The sequence below is a fragment of the Eleutherodactylus coqui genome, chromosome 6 (genome assembly GCF_035609145.1).
Source record: "Eleutherodactylus coqui strain aEleCoq1 chromosome 6, aEleCoq1.hap1, whole genome shotgun sequence".
Classification (NCBI taxonomy): Eukaryota; Metazoa; Chordata; class Amphibia; order Anura; family Eleutherodactylidae; genus Eleutherodactylus; species Eleutherodactylus coqui.
In genome coordinates, this window is record NC_089842.1 from 141,630,535 (window position 1) to 141,648,929 (window position 18,395).

General features: G+C 45.4%; 1 protein-coding gene across 1 annotated transcript in view; it reads left to right on the forward strand.

The window, feature by feature from the left end:
* The first annotated feature begins 3,615 nt into the window (after window positions 1-3,615).
* TNNI3 (troponin I3, cardiac type) overlaps window positions 3,616-18,395 on the forward strand; it is a 52,533-nt gene continuing 37,753 nt past the window's right edge. The window contains exon 1 of the mRNA XM_066572399.1: window positions 3,616-3,712. Within this exon, the coding sequence (XP_066428496.1) occupies window positions 3,616-3,712 (97 nt within the window). The remainder of the gene's footprint in view (window positions 3,713-18,395) is intronic.

Below are 18,395 nucleotides of genomic sequence, written 5' to 3' on the forward strand. Positions count from 1 at the left end.
TTAATATTTAGAACATTTCAGGTGGTATACATGCGGCAAAAGCCTGCAAGATGGCATTGAATGGGCCCACTCTAACAAACGGGGTACTTGTGGGTCATCTGTCACCAATCTGATTTCCTACCGAACCAGTTTGGGCAGCCTTAGGTGACAAGTAGGGTACTATTTTCTAAAGATGGCAGGTGCCCTCACATAGCTCTTTCCTGCAAAAACTGTTCTTGGCCCAATCAAAGAGCTTATGAAATACACCACATATATAGACATATGTTTAGTCATTATACACTTTAAATTTGAAATGTAGCTGGTTATAATTAAAGGGAACCTTGTCAGCAGGTTTGAGCCCCATAAACTTAGGGGAGCTGCTTTCTGTACTCAAAGTTGCTGACAGGTTTCCTTTAAAAACAGGTAAGGATCATAAAACTTGGTTAAAATAATATGCCATCATAATATTGGATGTTATCTAAAGATTGAATGACGTTCAATACCTATAACACAGAGCAGCCAGAGCAAGAGTTTATAGAAATCACCAGTTTCATTAATTTTATACTGGTGAAGTGCTTCTGTTATGACTTGTAATTATTAGGAAATTATAGTACCAGTGTTTCTGGTGGCGCAATAGAGATCTGCTACATCCATCATCCATTCTGATTTTCAGACATCACACACACAGCTCTATTACATCCATTCTGATTCCCACACATTACACACACAGCTCTACTACATCCATCCTGATTCCCACACATTACACACACAGCTCTACTACATCCCGAAATGAGTTAAGTCTCACTGATTGAAGAATAAACTATTGTTGGCGTGTTTGGTAGCACTATTGTAACTTGCCTGGTAACGTTGATCCCTTTTTTTGGTGATCTCTTTTTGATGCCTAAATAGATCTGAGTGTAGCCCAGAGTCAATATATCTGGCAAATGCAGCACCTCAAAAACTGGATTAATCTGTGCATTTCCAGTTGTGTAATTGAGTAGCATACATTATTATTATTATATTTATTTATTTTTTTAAGTACTACCCTTTGAGACGCTCTACCTTGTATCTTTAGGAAAGTTACAAAACCCTAACATGCCCAAGGAGGTTCCATCAGCCACCAGTTGGTTTTTATTTGATTTAGATAATTTTGTTAATTTGTAAAATTTTGAGAATTGTCAATTTTTTTTGCTTTCTTTGAAAGATTATTGCATAATGATGGTATATAGGTGGCCGCCATCACTTGCCAACTAATTGGTATTTGCCCCCCACTAGGTGGTTAAATAAAGATGCTAGTAGCGGACCTTTATTAATTGCGTAGCCTGGAAAAAAACAGACGTTGAACCTAATGAACCCTCTATCCACCTGCATATCCACTATATGACTCATTCTCCAAGTCTGCTATAAATCATTCTCCAAGACAGTGGGGGTTTTTTTTTCCTTTTTTATTTCCTGACTCATGATAAAGCAAACTTCAGCTTAAGCACGTACGTATCAATGAAAATGTCTTGTCAATCCTTCATTTCTATAGCACATTTGTTTAGAATATTCTCAATGTCTTTTCTTAGACTTGTGCTGATGAATAGAATAAATGCTTATTCACGCACCGTTCTCACGGTCTGAATGTGATACTGAAATGTTACTGTGCAAAATGGTTGCTAGGGAAAGGTAGTTATGTAACCTTGGCATTGTTAAGGACTGTATGTATAGGTTGGACATTTCTTATCTTTTATTTGTGGCAAGTACTATGCGGACAGTGACCTAAAATTATCTTCTGTTCACCACCACTACGGATTTGAAATAAAGATGTGTTTGAAGTGTTCTCTCTCAGCTTTTAAAAGGACTCTTCGTCTCTCCTGACATGTCTGTTTTAGTTAATCATTGCATTCCACGTTTTTGTTTTAAAGTCCTACTCTAAAACTTTTGCAGCACTTACTGGCGACTGTCATTGATAATACCCAGTTGTTAATTTATTTTTATGCGGCTACTCCAGCAAAAACACATTTTCCCACCCCTGCTCCCTCACCTGATTGCCTGTTATACTCTAGAGGTCTCATCCCTGCGGTAAAGCCCCCTGTGTGATGCTTATCTTGCACAATCTTGAGCCTTTGATTTTATACTTTGTTTCACCTCTATCCAATGATGCATCAGCAGTTCATTAGCTGAGGCTATACCATTTTTGCCTGCTGGGGGGCCAGTTCAATTATTACCTTCTATTTTTGCCAAAATAAGCTACTATAAGTATGCAGTCAAGAGGTTGAGCTGTAATCTCCTGAATTAGTCAAGTCACATTATTATGAGCACCAGCTAATATCCGGACTAACCATCGTGTTGCAGAAGCAGCAGCTAGACGGGCTGGCATTTACGTGGTATGGTGCTGGTAGGTTGTCTCAGCTTGGTGGAACCATGCTGACTGTACTGCACCCAACAGTCAAAGTGGTCCTACAGATGCTCAATTGGGTTTAAGTCTGGGGAATTAGTGGCCAGGGAAGTACTTGGAAGTCTTGGTTGTGCTCTTCCAAGCACTGTCTGACATCTCTATACAGTGTGACATGTTGCATTGTCTTGCTAGAAGATCCATTGTCTTGCTGCTTTTATGGTGCAGGATCCATAAAGACTTAAAACGTTTATTGCACTGACTCAATATAATATATAATAGCTGGTTTTAAACTTGTCATTTATGCTTAAAGGGAACCTGTCACATCCCCACAGCACCGTAAACCAAGTTCTGTTGCTGTTGGGTGAGTATAAAAGAAACACCTCACCCAGCTCCCTGTCACATCCCTATGCCCACTCTTCAGTGGTGTACCCCTCTGAAGTTGGGGCATGGCACGAAAATCGGACTCTCTTCAGAGCACCGAGCACACGTTGTCCTATACAAGTCTACTCTGAAAAGAGTCAGATTTCCATGTCACATGCCGGCTTCAGTGGCAGGCACCACGGGATCAAGGAAGCAGATGATTATAAAAAATACATCACCCGGCTCCCTATCACATCCCCTAACAGCACCATAGCTAGGTTTATGGTACGGTGGGGATGTGGCAGGTTACCATTAGGAAGAGGAACCTATGTTTCCGAAACGCGTTGTTTGGCTGTCTCAGTGCAATAAACATTTTAAATCTTGATGGATCCTATGCTATATGTGGATCTAGACTATGAAGAATTGGATGAGTGATTTATTCAAAACTGGATATCTACAGTGTTTTGAAAATGTCATGGAGTTCTTTAGAGCGTGTTGTGGACACTTGGTCATCATTTTGCGTAATAAAATAAGTTATTAACACAGCAGGATAAATTTCCAAGTCCATTCTGATTTTACTTGTAAACATTAAGGTGTCATTTTCTTGAAACTACAGTAACTGCACATATCCACTTTTGGCACCATGCCCTCAGGTGGGGAATTCTGCCTTCCGTTGTGTCTTTAGTAAGTGAAAATTGTTTTTATTTTGTGGTTATGTAGAATGATTGGAACTTTTTTCCCTGTCAACATTTTTCTTTACATTTTCAGAAAATTCTTCATTTTTCAAACTACAGTATCTCCAACTCCATGTTTTTCATTTGTTTAACATTGTACGAATCTATTCGGTAGGGCAGCATCATTATTTTAAATGCCACCTACTGTAATGCATTAGAAGAATGTCTGGCATGATGAAATGTGATAAAGTGACCTACAAGATAAAAAGCTCTAGAGTGTTGACTCCCAGCCCCCTGTGCTATACCTTACAAGGAATAGGTCAGTCCTCCACCACTTCATAACAATCACTTAAACAGTTTAGGCTGTTTCTTTCTGAAAAGGCTGCAAATAGTTGAGAGCATCATCGGGAACCTCGGCTCTGTCAAGGTACGTTAAACTAGTAATACGATATCCGTGTCTCTGAATTGAAATGTTGGGCATTTAACAAGAATCAAAGAGGCGGGTATAAAGTTCTTAATTCTTGTAATTTTCTTTTTGTCCATAGACTTAAATAAAAGATATTTCTTACATTATTATATTGGTTTTAATGGTGCAAGCAACTTTATACATGTTTGATGACCTCCTAAAATCTATGACCAGTAGATACCCCAAGGTCAACCTAACAGTCCGGAGCAAAAGTGTTCGGAGACACTTGCTCTGCGTGGGAAATTATTGGGAGTTTTGCTTAAATAATGCAGTCCATAAAAAGAATATGGCATTTAATACAAAATCTCTTATATTTATACGAGTGCAATCTGTGAATGTCCTATGAGTTAGTTTCTTATGACGGCTAATCAATAGCAAGGCCAATACAATTGTACTAATAGTCCAAGGTGGGTACAAGTTACAGATCGGACGTAACAGCACTCCATACAATTCAATATAATAAAGTTTTATTAAGGTATTCTCCATGGAGGAATTGCTTGGATGGATACCATAAAGTGATTTATCAAGACACTTTCAAATATGCATGTTTGTAAAATCAATACCTCAATTCCTAGCATATTAGGTAATAGCAATATAAGCAGATGTTTCAGTCCTCTCAGATCTTCATTATGCACAACTTGATAGCTTGTGAAGAACACTAACCAATGAGCGACCTGTATCTGGGAGTATAATGTCTTAAATTTAATTTCTGGAATCCAGGCCATTCTTCTATTGGGAATACCTCAATACAACGATGTGCATTATATTTTAGGCTCCTATGGGCCTATCATACTTTACCTCCGCTGTATGTGTCTGATTTACTTCATAACGGTTCAGATTATGCTATGAATCGGATGGGTCTGATCATTTTGATCAACTGCACAAAATGATTACTGCAGTGTTCTCAGTCGGATAATAGTGAAAATCACCAAGTATATTCAGCCTAAGGGTTTGGTATCCAGGAGCACTTAGCAAATTTGACTTTTATACAAGGGAAAATACATTTTATAGGCTGTATTAATATTTAACACCTATAAGAGTGTGTGCAATTTCACTTTAAAGTATCTTGAAATGTTTTATATTGAGTTATTTTAGGTATGTAATTGCCAATGCAATGACTATTCTTATAAGATCACTTTCTGTTCATGACTCAAATGTACTGTAATAGCAGGTTATATTCTAACTTCCTTTTTTGACCTTGTACTGAGTAACAGAAATATACTATAGTTAATACTAGCAGTTACCCTGCTGTGTTGTGCATTACATGAAGAATGCCTATTAAAATGGCTGAATATAAGTAATCATTTAAATATATGAAATATCTATGCACAAGTGCCAATCACTGTATCCTTGAATTGTGACGAGTAGACTGCTGGTATGTTTGCCATTATTATGGGTTGCACTGTTACATGACCTGGTATAACGGAGTCGTTCCCAGCTGCAGCCATACCACCTTATAAAACTCCTGAAAATCCGTTTCTTAAATACCCCATTAAATACATACACCGATTATTTTGGGTAATTTAGCCACAGCAGCCATTTTATTACAAACATAACTTTACATAAAATAACGTTTCGTTAACCCTAATTTAACCATAACCAAAAGAGGGGGAGGTCCTTGGAGCTCCAATATCTGTCGCCTCACCAGTCAAGGAAAATAACCGTAATGCCTCCTGCCGTAACCAACTGACCCGGAAGACATAAATTTTCCACTTGTCTCCCGCCTCAAGTCAACTGAGTCGGGAGACCTGCTAGCTATTTCCAGGCTAGACTCAACCATCTCTGCAAGGACATTGCCGTATCAGAGCCAAGATCGACAGACCCACCATAACCAGTAATCAAAAGGGGGGTAAGGTGGCTATCCAGCCCCTGCCCCTTCCCCCCCCCTCCACCTAATTTTTCTGCCGACTCCAAGGACCATTGCTTCCCTTCCCCATCCGCTGCTTCACTTTAAAGTATCTTGAAATGTATTATACTGAGTTTTTAGGTATATAATTGCAAATGCAATGACTATTCCTATAAGTTCACTTTCTGTTCATGACTCAAATGTACTGTAGTAGCAGTTTATATTCTAACTTACTTTTTGACCTTGTACTAAGTAACAAAAATATACTATAGTTAATACTAGCAGTTACCCTGCTGTGTTGTGCATTACAAGAAGAATGACTATTAAAATCACTAAATGTAAGTATCACTAAAATGTATGAAATATTTATGAACAACTGTCAAGCACTGTATCCCTGAATTGTGACTAGTAGACTGCTGGTATGTTTGCCATTATTCTGGGTTGCAGCGTTACATATTCCACTGTTAATGTCCTTGCTGTTCCATTATGCACTTTGCTCACAGTCTGTCAGAGAAATGGGTTATTGTACACTGTGATAATGCTGATGACTGCACCCTATAGGGTACCTTTTCCATGGGAGATTATCACCTGAAGAATCACTTAATAGCCATTTTCGGTGATGGTCGTCCCGTGTACATGCAGCCAACTACAGGGCACTGAGCTAGAAATTGCACATTAGTCGGTTCGTTTTAGCTCACTGAAACAAAGCAACTAGCAAGCGGCTTCTCCCTCAGTGTAAACGGGAGTTGTTTAATCTTTGAAGGACTGCCTGTTTGCAGTGGATGGAGGCAGCCGGAAGAGATCTCCAACCCGTTCCCTGAACGACTGTCACGCCTGTATTAAAGCAAGGAGCAATAGTCATTGGGGCGACTGTCAGGCACTTCTACATCTGACAGTTGCCCTGTGTAAAGGTACCTTTAAAAGGTATTGAGTTAGCATCCTGGAAGGGTACTTGTTCACATGTATGGATGCACTAAGATTGCACCACACAGTCATGTGACTAGGGGCATGTTATTTATGGAGGTTCTTTATAACACTTTGTGTCAGTAGATAGATTGAAAGGGGGAGCGTATCGCTCACTATTAAGACATACCACCCTGGGCACATGTAGCCCATGAAAAAGTTCTACAACACCCTAGATAGACAATAGTGAGCTACAAGAGCACGTAGACCAGCCCTGGGGATTGATTGATGAGAGACCAAGACCTGAAAGAGTGGACAGGTTCCACCTGCAAGAGATCCTGCAAGTTGTTGCAGAATGCTGCCCAAACAGTCCTTGGATGATCTACAAAAGCTGATCTGTGTGACCTGGGTTGTGCTGACCAGACAGTTTTGCCACCCTATGAATGCTGTAGAGCTGAGCTGGACCCAGTGTGTACACTGAGGAGTGGACTGAGGCCCGCTGGTATCCAAATATAACACTGTAACAAACTTTAGATGAGAGGACTAGAGATGAGCGAGCACCAAAATGCTCGGGTGCTCGTTACTCGAGACGAACTTTTCGCGATGCTCGAGGGTTCGTTTCGAGTAACGAACCCCATTGAAGTCAATGGGCGACTCGAGCATTTTTGTATATCGCCGATGCTCGCTAAGATTTTCATTTGTGAAAATCTGGGCAATTCAAGAAAGTGATGGGAACGACACAGCAACGGATAGGGCAGGCGAGGGGCTACATGTTGGGCTGCATCTCAAGTTCCCAGATCCCACTATTAAGCCACAATAGCGGCAAGAGTGGCCCCCCCCCCCCCCCCGCTCCCAACAACTTTTACTTCTGAAAAGCCCTCATCAGCAATGCATACCTTAGCTAAGCACCATACTACCTCCAACAAAGCACAATCATGACACTCCGCTGCCACTTCTCCTGGGTTACATGCTGCCTCCCCCCCCCCCCCCCGCTCGCGCACGACCCAGTGTCCACAGCTGCACTCATGCCACACCACCCTCATGTCTATTTATAAGTGCGTCTGCTATGAGGAGGAACCGCAGGCACACACTGCAGAGGGTTGGCACGGCTAGGCAGTGACCCTGTTTATAAGAAGCGGGGCGATAGCCCACAATGCTATACAGAAGCAATGAGAAATCCAATCCTGTGCCACCTCCATCAGGAGCTGCACACGTGGGCATAGCAATGGGAAACCCATGTGCCACGCACTATTCATTCTGTCAAGGTGTCTGCATGCCCCAGTCAGACCGGGGTTTTTTTATAAATAGTCACAGGCAGGTACAACTCCACAATGGGAATTCCGTGTGCTCCCAGACCATGGGTGGCTCCCTGAAACCCACCGGCGGTACATAAATATATCCCATTGCAGTGCCCTGGACAGCAGAGCTAACGTCAGATTAAATGCAGGTGGGCTTCGGCCCACACTGCATGCCCCAGTCTGACCGGGGTTTTTAATACATAGACATTGGCAGGTACAAATCCCTAATGTGAAGTCCCTGTGGACCCACAGCATGGGTGGCTCCCTGGAACCCATCGGCGGTACATAAATATATCCCATTGCATTGCCCATCACAGCTGAGGTAACGTCAGGTTTAATGCAGGTGGGCTTCGGCCCACACTGCATGCCCCAGTCAGACTGGGGTTCTTTAGAAGTGGACACATGCAGTTACAACTTCGTGTGGACCAACAGCATGGGTGGGTCCCAGAAAGCCACCGGCGGTACATAAATATATCCCATTGCATTGCCCATCACAGCTGAGGTAACGTCCGATTAAATGCAGGTGGTCTTCGGCCCACACTGCATGCCCCAGTCTGACCGGGGTTTTTAATACATAGACACTGACAGCTACAAATCCCTAATGTGAAGTCCCTGTGGACCCACAGCATGGGTGGCTCCCTGGAACCCACCGGCGGTACATAAATATATCCCATTGCAGTGCCCAGCACAGCTGAGGTAACATCACATACAATACAGGTGTGCTTCGGCCCACAGTGCATGCCCCAGTCAGACTGGTAATATGTTTATGTAGCAAAAGTGTAGGCCAACCCCACACACCTTGCTGTACCATGAGTGCAGGCGAAGCCCATAAAAATTACTAGGATTACACTGTAGGCGAGGGCCCAAAAAAATTGGTGTACCAACAGTACTAATGTACCTCAGAAAAATCTGAGGGAAATCCAGGCTTTGTTCATCTTTATGAGTGTAAGCCTGTCGGCACTGTCGGTTGACAGGCGGGTACGCTTATCCGTGATGATTCCCCCAGCCGCACTAAACACCCTCTCTGACAAGACGCTAGCCACAGGACAAGCAAGCACCTCCAGGGCATACAGCGCGAGTTCAGGCCACGTGTCCAGCTTCGACACCCAGTAGTTGTAGGGGGCAGAGGCATCATGGAGGACGGTCGTGCGATCGGCTACGTACTCCCTCACCATCCTTGTACAGTGCTCCCGCCGACTCAGCCTTGACTGGGGAGCCATAAAGCTGGCAAAGGCCTTGGAGAGTGTTCCCCTGCCTGCGCTGTACATGCTGCCTGATCTCCGCGCCTCCCCTGCTACCTGGCCCTCGGAACTGCGCCTTCTGCCACTAGCGCTGTCGGATGGGAATTTTACCATCAGTTTGTCCGCCAGGGTCCTGTGGTATAGCATCACTTTTGAACCCCTTTCCTCTTCGGGTATGAGAGTGGAAAGGTTCTCCTTATACCGTGGGTCGAGCAGTGTGTACACCCAGTAATCCGTAGTGGCCAGAATGCATGTAACGCGAGGGTCACGAGAAAGGCATCCTAACATGAAGTCCGCCATGTGTGCCAGGGTACTTGTACGCAACACATGGCTGTCCTCACTAGGAAGATCACTTTCAGGATCCTCCTCCTCCTCCTCCTCCTCAGGCCATACACGCTGAAAGGATGACAGGCAAGCAGCATGGGTACCCTCAGCAGTGGGCCAAGCTGTCTCTTCCCCCTCCTCCTCCTCAACGCGCTGAGATATAGACATGAGGGTGCTCTGACTATCCAGCGACATACTGTCTTCCCCCGCCTTCTTTTCCAAGCGCAAAGCGTCTGCCTTTATGCTTTGCAGGGAACTTCTCAAGAGGCATAGCAGAGGAATGGTGACGCTAATGATTGCAGCATCGCCGCTCACTATCTAGGTAGACTCCTCAAAGTTTCCAAGGACCTGGCAGATGTCTGCCAACCAGGCCCACTCTTCTGTAAAGTATTGAGGAAGCTGACTCCCACTACGCCGCCCATGTTGGAGTTGGTATTCCACTATAGCTCTACGCTGCTCATAGAGCCTGGCCAACATGTGGAGCGTAGAGTTCCACCATGTGGGCACGTCGCACAGCAGTCGGTGCACTGGCAGATTAAACCGATGTTGCAGGGTCTGCAGGGTGGCAGCGTCCGTCTTGGACTTGCGGAAATGTGCGCTGAGCCGGCGCACCTTTCCGAGCAGGTCTGACAAGTATGGGTAGCTTTTCAGAAAGCGCTGAACCACCAAATTAAAGACGTGGGCCAGGCATGGCACGTGCGTGAGGCTGCCGAGCTGCAGAGCCGCCACCAGGTTACGGCCGTTGTCACACACGACCATGCCCGGTTGGAGGCTCAGCGGCGAAAGCCAGCGGTCGGTCTGCTCTGTCAGACCCTCCAGCAGTTCGTGGGCCGTGTGCTTCTTCCTTCCTAAGGTGAGTAGTTTCAGCACAGCCTGCTGGCGCTTGCCCACCGCTGTGCTGCCACCCAGCGCGACACCGACTGGTGGCGACGTGCTGCTGCTGACACATCTTGATTGCGAGACAGAGGTTGCGTAGGAGGAGGAGGAGGAGGAGGGTGCTTTAGTGGAGGAAGCATACACTGCCGCAGATACCAGCACCGAGCTGGGGCCCGCAATTCTGGGGGTGGGTAGGACGTGAGCGGTCCCAGGCTCTGACTCGGTCCCAGCCTCCACTAAATTCACCCAATGTGCCGTCAGGGAGATATAGTGGCCCTGCCCGCCTGTGCTTGTCCACGTGTCCATTGTTAAGTGGACCTTGGCAGTAACCGCGTTGGTGAGGGCGCGTACAATGTTGCGGGAGACGTGGTCGTGCAGGGCTGGCACGGCACATCTGGAAAAGTAGTAGCGACTGGGAACCGAGTAGCGCGGGGCCGCCATCATGTTTTTGAAAGCCTCCGTTTCCACAAGCCTATACGGCAGCATCTCCAGGCTGATCAAACTGGCTATGTGCACATTTAACGCTTGAGCGTGCGGGTGCGTGGCGGCGTACTTGCGCTCAAACAGTTGCGCTAGCGACAGCTGGACGCTGTGCTGAGAGACATTGCTGGATGGGGCCGAGGACAGCGGAGGTGAGGGTGTGGGTGCAGGCCGGGAGACGGTAGTGCCTGTGTCCTGAGAGGGGGGTTGGATCTCAGTGGCAGGTTGGGGCACAGGAGGAGAGGCAGTGGTGCAAACCGGAGGCGGTGAACGGCCTTCGTCCCACCTTGTGGGGTGCTTGGCCATCATATGTCTGCGCATGCTGGTGGTGGTGGCTCCACGGCTGATCTTGGCGCGACAAACCTTGCACACCACAGTTAGTCGGTCGTCTGCGCTCTCAGTGAAAAACTGCCACACCTTTGAGCACCTCGGCCTCTGCAGGGTGGCATGGCGCGAGGGGGCGCTTTGGGAAACAGTTGGTGGATTATTCAGTCTGGCCCTGCCTCTACCCCTGGCCACCGCACTGCCTCTTCCAACCTGCCCTGCTGCTGCACTTGCCTCCCCCTCTGAAGACCTGTCCTCAGTAGGCTTAGCAAACCAGGTGGGGTCAGTCACCTCATCATCCAGCTGCTCTTCCTCCGAATCCTCTGTGCGCTCCTCCCTCGGACTTACTGCAATTACTACTACCTGAGTGATAGACAACTGTCTCTCATCGTCATCGTCCTCCTCACCCACTGAAAGCTCTTGAGACAGTTGCCAGAAGTCCCCAGCCTCATCCCCCGGACCCCGGGAACTTTCCAAAGGTTGGGCATCGGTCACGACAAACTCCTCCGGTGGGAGAGGAACCATTGCTGCCCATTCTGGGCAGGGGCCCGAGAACAGTTCCTGGGAGTCTGCCTGCTCCTCACAATGTGTCATTGTAATTGAGTGAGGAGGCTGGGAGGAAGGAGGAGCAGCAGTCAGAGGATTCAGAGTTGCAGCAGTGGACGGCGTAGAAGTCTGGGTGGTCGATAGATTGCTGGATGCACTTTCTGCCATCCACGACAGGACCTGCTCACACTGCTCATTTTCTAATAAAGGTCTACCGCGTGGACCCATTAATTGTGAGATGAATCTGGGGACCCCTGAAACTTGCCTCTCTCCTAATCCCGCAGCAGTCGGCTGCGATACACCTGGATCAGGAGCTCGGCCTGTGCCCACACCCTGACTTGGGCCTCCGCGTCCTCTCCCGTGTCCACGTCCTCTAGGCCTACCCCTACCCCTCAGCATGGTGTATTACGAGTAGAGCAGAAACAGAACGCTGAGCTAGTGGAATTCACAACGCAGAAGCAGTCAAGTGGCCAAAGGCCACTAGTAGGCCTTAAGTATTTTGCTTCTATTTTTTTAAATGCTGAGCTGATACAGCTGACAGATACTGTAGGCAGCGTATATTATGTATACTGTTTCCCTCTGGCGTGATGACGGCGGTGATGTAACGGAGACAGCAGAGCCAGGAAACAATTTTGCGCAAGCCTGCTGTAACGCTTAGCTGCATATTAATTAGGACTACTACCCACAGCAGACACGCAGTACACTGAAGACGGTCACAGGCAGCCCAAATATAGTATTTTTCCCCAATTTTTTTGAAAAAGCCCACTGCCTATATAGCCAGTATATCTCTTTTCCTGTACCACTGTCCCTGCCTCACTAGTACTGGCCCTATACTCTGTACAATGACTGCAGACTGAGGACGCAATGCTCTACACACCCGATATACAAAAAAAATAAAATTGTGCAACACTGCTAAAAGCAGCCTCAACAGTACTGCACATGGTCAGATGTGGCCCTAAGAAGGACCGTTGGGGTTCTTGAAGCCTAATATAACTCCTAATGCTCTCCCTATAGCAGCAGCAGCATCAGCAGCACTGTCCCTGATCTATGTCAGAATGCATCTGTGGCGAGCCGCGGGCGGGGCAGATTTAAATACTCGGGTGACACCTGATCTCCCCAGCCATTCACTGCAGGGGGGTGGTATAGGGCTTGAACGTCGAAGGGGGAAGTTGTAATGCCTTCTCTGTCTTTCTATTGGCCAGAAAAGCGCGCAAATGTCTCAGAAATGAAAGTGAAAGTAACTCGAACATCGCGTGGTACTCGTCTCGAGTAATGAGCATCTCGAACACCCTAATACTCGAACGAGGATCAAGCTCGGACGAGTACGCTCGCTCATCTCTAGAGAGGACCCTTCAGATAGTCACAAATGGATGCGAAATACATCACCTCTAATATTGTCTATGAATCCATTGCATAGTTTTTGCATATAAGATAACATCCATTTATTGATTTTTGGGTCTATATATATGTGACTCTATAATGGGTTCAATAGGGTTTAAAGAGACTCGGTCACCATCTTTTGCACCCACCTCTGAGGGCAGCATAAGGTAGTGACAGTCACACTAATTATAGTGATACATCTGCTGTGTATATCAGTGCAGTAGTTTTGGAGAAAATTACATTTTATTAGCATCATATGAATAGAGGACTACTTTAAGTAGTTCTGGATATTCATGAGCTGCATGTTAGCTATGCCCATCCGCCCTCAAGCCAATGATTGCCTTCTCTTTTCCTACTACTGTGCAGAGAGATATCAATCATTGGCTGTAGGGTGGGGTGATATTGCAGCACATGAATATGCAGGACTAGTTTTTTGTCTGGCGGCTACTAATAAAATGAAAGTTTCTCCTAAAATACTACACAGATACATACAGCAGACACATCACCACAATCCATGTGGCAGGCACTACCTTATGCTGCTCTCAGTTTAAGAATGATCATGCTATGGCTGAGAGCTCACATCTACTGTATGTATTTTTATTAGACATGGAGAAAAACTAATTTTCAACTGATACCTCTCATCTGAAGTCTACTGTAGGGGCATATTTGGATATATTGCTGAATCTAGAAACAGTAGAGGAGTTCTTGGCCACTTTTCTACAGGATTTGCCACTGATAGTGCTAGAGACTATTTTTCCACAGTTTGAGGCCATCTGATGATCAATAAGATGTACCAAAAAACAGAGCCAAAATAACTATTAGCTGCAGTTAGCTTTTGTGTGTAAGCCTCTTCTACTCTCCTCTTCTTCCCCCTACCTTCAGCTCTCATAGACTTCAGTAACCATTAATGACTCATCACCTTCCCTCACACCCTGTTCTGCTGTCCTGCCTTCTCTAGTAAGAAATAACATCACTTGACAACAGGCAGTGGATAGCAAGTTAGGAGGGAGGAGGAACCCTAGTGACTAGCAATTTCAGAGTGATTTTTCATCACAAAAAATTAAATTTTAAGTAAATTGCACTTTTGCTATCATGTAAGTTGCTTGAAAGGTTATTAACCATTTAATGTAATAGTGCTATGATGGGTAAGAAGAACTCTAGGAATACTCTAGTCAACTAAATAAGTGAAAGGACAAGACCCATTTTGTCTGCCCGTGGTTGACATATTTCCGTATCAACTCTGATTATCTCTTTGTAAGATTTCATCTCCTGTCCCAATCTTCAGCTTGGAGAGCGGCATCTAGATTACTCCAAGAAGGCATTGGATTGCTTATGTGTTCTCACCAGATAAACATTGCAGTGGAAACAATCTGATTAGAATCCCTCCATTGCTGTACAGTGCTTGTTGGATTGGATTGCTTCTAGTACATTTCTCTACACCTGAGCACTTGTCTGGCATCGTCACTTTCTGTTCTGGGGAACTAAATTAAGGGAAAATGTGAACCGAGAGCAAGGCAGGTGGCCCGGTCCCCGCAACCAGAAAGGACGCACACGGGGTGGCCAAGTCAAGAAAAATGCACTCACCACAGGTCAATAAAGGCAAGTTAATGGTAAAAGAACAGGAATAAGGACAAGCAAAATACACAGTATAGTTGGAACAATTCAAGTTAAATTTCACAATATATTCCACGTTTACTATGTCCACCTCCACAGCACGGACACTGAAAGAACAATAGTCCCAAAACTATCCCTAACTGACCCTAACTTCACATTTGGGTGCGCACCCCTCTTACCAGTGGTCCGGGTGGACTGCTTACAGTTTGTAGAAGCGCGCGTTGGGGCCCAATGTCGTCCTTTTCTAGTATAGCGAAGTGTCCTCTCCTCACGGTTATCACAACATCCGAGGCATTAAGATTCTTCTCAGCAGGCAGGAAAACAAAATGGATGAAATGGGAACCAACAGCAAGTAGCTCAGCACACTGACAGTCCTGCAGAATCCATACACCGCGGTGTGATATAAGCCAGGGGTTGTGCAGTTACCGTCCGGTACTCAACAGCACTGCCAGTCTTTAGCTTTGGTGGCAATGTTCACAGCCACAATGTCAGTATTACTGGTTAGCCACTGGGCATAGTCCTTTCAGCATGGCTCCACTGAACATTCTGTCTCTTTACACTCTGTCTGCCTCTGGACTGAATTACACACAGGTTAGCTGCACAGGAAAGTCCTCTAAGATCTCCACACACTCTCCATGCAGCACAGACACTTGGTTCTCTCTCTGCAAAGATGGCTGCTGCTCTCTCTGTGTCGTCACATCCTGCTTCCTTCTCATACTGGGTCTGCAGACAGGCAGGCTGACCTCATAGGGGTGTGTCCCTCCAGCATCACATTCCCAGTGCAGGGGCTGCTGGCTAACCAGAATCACAGAAACACATATACACTCAACTTTAACACAGTTTAAACAAATGGAACTTGGCACATCATTGGGCTGTATATTAGGACAAGTATATGCACAGAAGCAGCACTCCTATTGCCATAAGGCTGGGACACAGTCTGTATATTACAAAAACACCACTCAAAAATACCAGTTTTATTGTTCCAATGCATCTAGAAAAAATGAAGCAACTTTTTGTATCAACGGCTCTTATGCAAGCATGTGCTTCTATGATTACAGGCCGAAAACCATAGTGTCTGACCAGTGAATGAAATATGATATGGTTTGCAACGCTGCCATTTATGATTCTCTTAATAGAATTTCTTTATCAAAAACCGCTGACATATATAAGATAGTGGTCAGCCAACAGCAATCTTCCGAAACATCCCAAAAAACCTGCATGCTCAACTTGGCCAAGTGAATTGGGGCCTGAATTCAAATGAAAAATCAGCCTTGGCCATAGTGCAATGTAAGGAATGGTGAAGATATGGGAGAGCAAAGACATCAGCATTACAACAAAGATCCGAATAATCAATGTGCAACGTCCGAGGAGCAGGCCCACAGCCGAGGAGGTGGCGGCGTAGATAAGGGCCTTGTCATGGGGCTCTACCATCTCCTCCCCTGACTGTAGCTTGGGACTTGACCAAGTTACTCCTGGGATAGGTCACAGGGAAAAATGTAACCGGAGGTTACTTGCAATCTTCTTGTCACTCGTGATGCCACTGTTCTGTCCTCTGCGGTGAATCTCAGCGAAGTAAATAACTTAGTCCACACACTGGGATACTTTCTGGACAAACCGGAAACGGTCGGTAATGTCCGTTTACTGTAACTTCAGCAAAGGTTCAACGCAGAGACGTAACTTGAAGCTTCTGGGCCCTAATGCAAAGTCTGTAACAGGGCCATCATCTATAATGCTTTATTCATAGTACTAGGCTCTCTATATGGAGAAGAGAGGCCTTATGGGCCCCCTAAGTCTCCTGGGCCCGGGTGCAACCACATCCCCTGCATCCCCTATAGTTACGTCAGTGGTTCAATGTATGACAGTAGTGTAGCACAAAAAATACACTTCTAGATGGTAGAGTGACAGGGAGGACTTCTCGGGGTAATACGGACAATCCACAGTCCCAGTTATCTGTGTGATCCTGCTCCTGGCGACTCTTTCTCCCTACAACACTCTACCGGTCAACACTCACGCTTCCAGTGCCTTTCTCTCTCTGCAGCAGCGGTCCTTCTTTCTCTCTCACTCAGTGCTTAGTGGTAGCACTTTCACATCCTGGATAGAATAGGCCCAGGCCAAGCTAAAGGGTATTGCTCAGCTTCCTCTATTCTCCACACACAGACTGATTTATCTGTGGGGCTCACACACTGACTTGCACAGACTACTCTCCAGAACACTCTTTGCAAGAAGACCACCTCACTAACTAACTTGCATTAAACCTTGCAAACACATGTATCTAACATGGTTACATGACACACACAAAAATGAGGGAAGAAGTCAAAGCAGCGACAAGTCTTGTGCCGGTTGCTTTGTACAAGGCTGCCACCTAGTGACTAGATGAGTAATAATTTTGTATATTATAGAAGAAGTTTGCACTGTTATTTCTGCAGACCCATTCACATGGCTGAGTTTTCTGTCCGCTTTCAGTCTGCCTTTTTTTACTGACTAATTATGGACAGAATGCAGACCCGCTGCTTTATTCAGACCTGTGTCTTTTACACAGACCAGTGTTGCACATAAAATTGTAGTATTTCCAATTTTGATCAGTATTCATGGAGCAAATTGGTTCAATAGGCTGGTTTCACACAGATGACACATTTGAACGATTTTCTCGCAATGCGACAGTGCTACAAATCGCATATATATGAAGCCCATGCTTCCAATGGGTTCCTTCACATTAGGGATGTTTTGTAGGCTGCTACATTGCAAGAATACAAAATTGTGGCATGCTCTATACAGCCGTTATTTGCAATGTTTTGTAGTCCATGTTTCCCTATGGAGCCTTCCTTTTGTGTTTAACCCCTTGAGTGGCACGCCCGGAAAATTTTCGGGGACGAGCTCCACTGCTCATAGCAACATAGCCCGGAAGATTTCCGGGCTATGTATCACTATGGGAGCTGCAGAGCACAATGCCACAAGCTGTGACAGTGTGCTCTGCCTGCACAGACCCACACAGAGCAGTGCAAGGGCTTTGAAAAACCAGCAGAAGATATTGCCGGCATATCGGCAATGTCCTGCTTTGTTTACAAGTTGCCATAGAGACCATTGGCTTGTCAGAAGCAAGCCGATGGTCTCTGTGGCAGGGAGAGCTGGTTGTTAGCTGTCAGAGGACAGCTAGGTACTAGCTCTTACAGCAGAGATCAGAGAAAACCTCCGATCTCTGCTGTGTTAACCCTTTACATGCTGCAGTCTATGTGACTGCAGCATGTAAAGGGTTGTCACTGCAGCATGTAAAGGGATGTCACCATCGGACCCCCAGAATGTGATCAGGGGTCCTGATGGGTCCCTGTGGAAGTCCCCTAAAGGGACAAAAAAAATAAAAAAATAAAAAAAAATAAAGTAAAAAAATTATTAAAAGAATTAAAAAAACACTTGTCTCCCTTTACTTTGTAAAAAATTAAAAATACAATCACACATGTGGTATCCGTGTGCGTCGTAATGACCCAGAGAAGGAAGTTAATACATTATTTAACCCCTTAATGACATGGCCCCTTTTTTTCTTTTTTCCCCATTTCTTTTTTTCCTCCCCCCTGTTTAAAAAATCACAACTTGTCCCGCAAAAAACAAGCCCTTATATGGCCATGTCAATGGAAAAATGAAAAAGTTATGGCTCTTGAGACGCAACTGCAAAACTAGTTGAAATTCAATGATTAGACCATTTTAAAAAA